The sequence below is a fragment of the Octopus bimaculoides genome, chromosome 12 (assembly GCF_001194135.2).
Source record: "Octopus bimaculoides isolate UCB-OBI-ISO-001 chromosome 12, ASM119413v2, whole genome shotgun sequence".
NCBI lineage: Eukaryota > Metazoa > Mollusca > Cephalopoda > Octopoda > Octopodidae > Octopus > Octopus bimaculoides.
Window position 1 is genome coordinate 10,067,399 of NC_068992.1, and position 908 is coordinate 10,068,306.

At 34.8% G+C, this 908-nt stretch overlaps 1 protein-coding gene across 1 annotated transcript in view; it reads left to right on the plus strand.

Moving 5' to 3' along the window:
* Positions 1 to 378: 378 nt before the first annotated feature.
* The window catches only part of LOC106876768 (AP-5 complex subunit beta-1-like), a 10,059-nt gene continuing 9,529 nt past the window's right edge, over positions 379 to 908 (plus strand). Inside the window, exon 1 of the mRNA XM_014925457.2 lies at positions 379 to 476. Coding sequence (XP_014780943.1) covers positions 474 to 476 — 3 coding nt within the window. The 5' untranslated portion in view covers positions 379 to 473. The remainder of the gene's footprint in view (positions 477 to 908) is intronic.

The following is a 908-nucleotide window of genomic DNA, read 5'->3' on the forward strand; positions in this document are numbered from 1 at the left end:
TATATATATATTACAAATTAAAAGGGTAAAGATTTATCAATTTTTCAGCTTTTTTAGCTGCTATTTCTGAACTTTGGTATATGGTGAAGCAAATGCTTGCAGATCCCTTAATTATGTTTATATATATATATATATATATATGTATGTATGTATGTGTGTGTGTGTGTGTGGGTGTGCATAGACATGTTTGTGTGGTAATGAAGCATGCTTTCTAGGCATGAGGTTTAAAGTTCCATCTCCCTGCGGGGCACTATGGTTAGGTGTCTTTTATAGTCTTGGTCTCAGTGAAACTGGTGTATGGAAGCGGTACAGAAGCTCATCATATATGATTGTGTGTGTGTGTGTGTGTGTGTGTGTGTGTGATTGGGTTTCTATTTCTAACTCTCTTTTCTTCTTCAGGTGTATTCGAACATTACCTCAAATTGATTGCTGCTGAAGACTGTACTTATTTCTTGACTGAATATCGGCTTAGCATGGTGAGTAGGCATACAAAAAAAATGCTTTGGATGCTCTTCCTGTTTCTAACCCTTGCCTATTTTTTTAAGTAAAACATCTGTAAAACTGTAAAACAAAGCAGCAGATGATTTATTAAAAGGAGAAATGACAGCACCATCACTACTTATAGGTTACCATTATTAGCTAAGTGCAAATGTAAGTACCACAAAAAACTGTCAGGCCTTGTATAATATTATAGAAAGGATTATTATGGTTATTGTTGTTATTGTTGTTGTTGTTATTATTATTATTATTATTATTATTATTATTATTATTAAGGGTGGCAAGCTGGCAGAATCGTTAGCACGCCGGACAAAATGCTTAGCGGTATTTCACCCATTGCTACATCCTGAGTTCAAATTGCGCTGAGGTCGACTTTGCCTTTCATCCTTTCAGGGTTGATAAATTAAGTA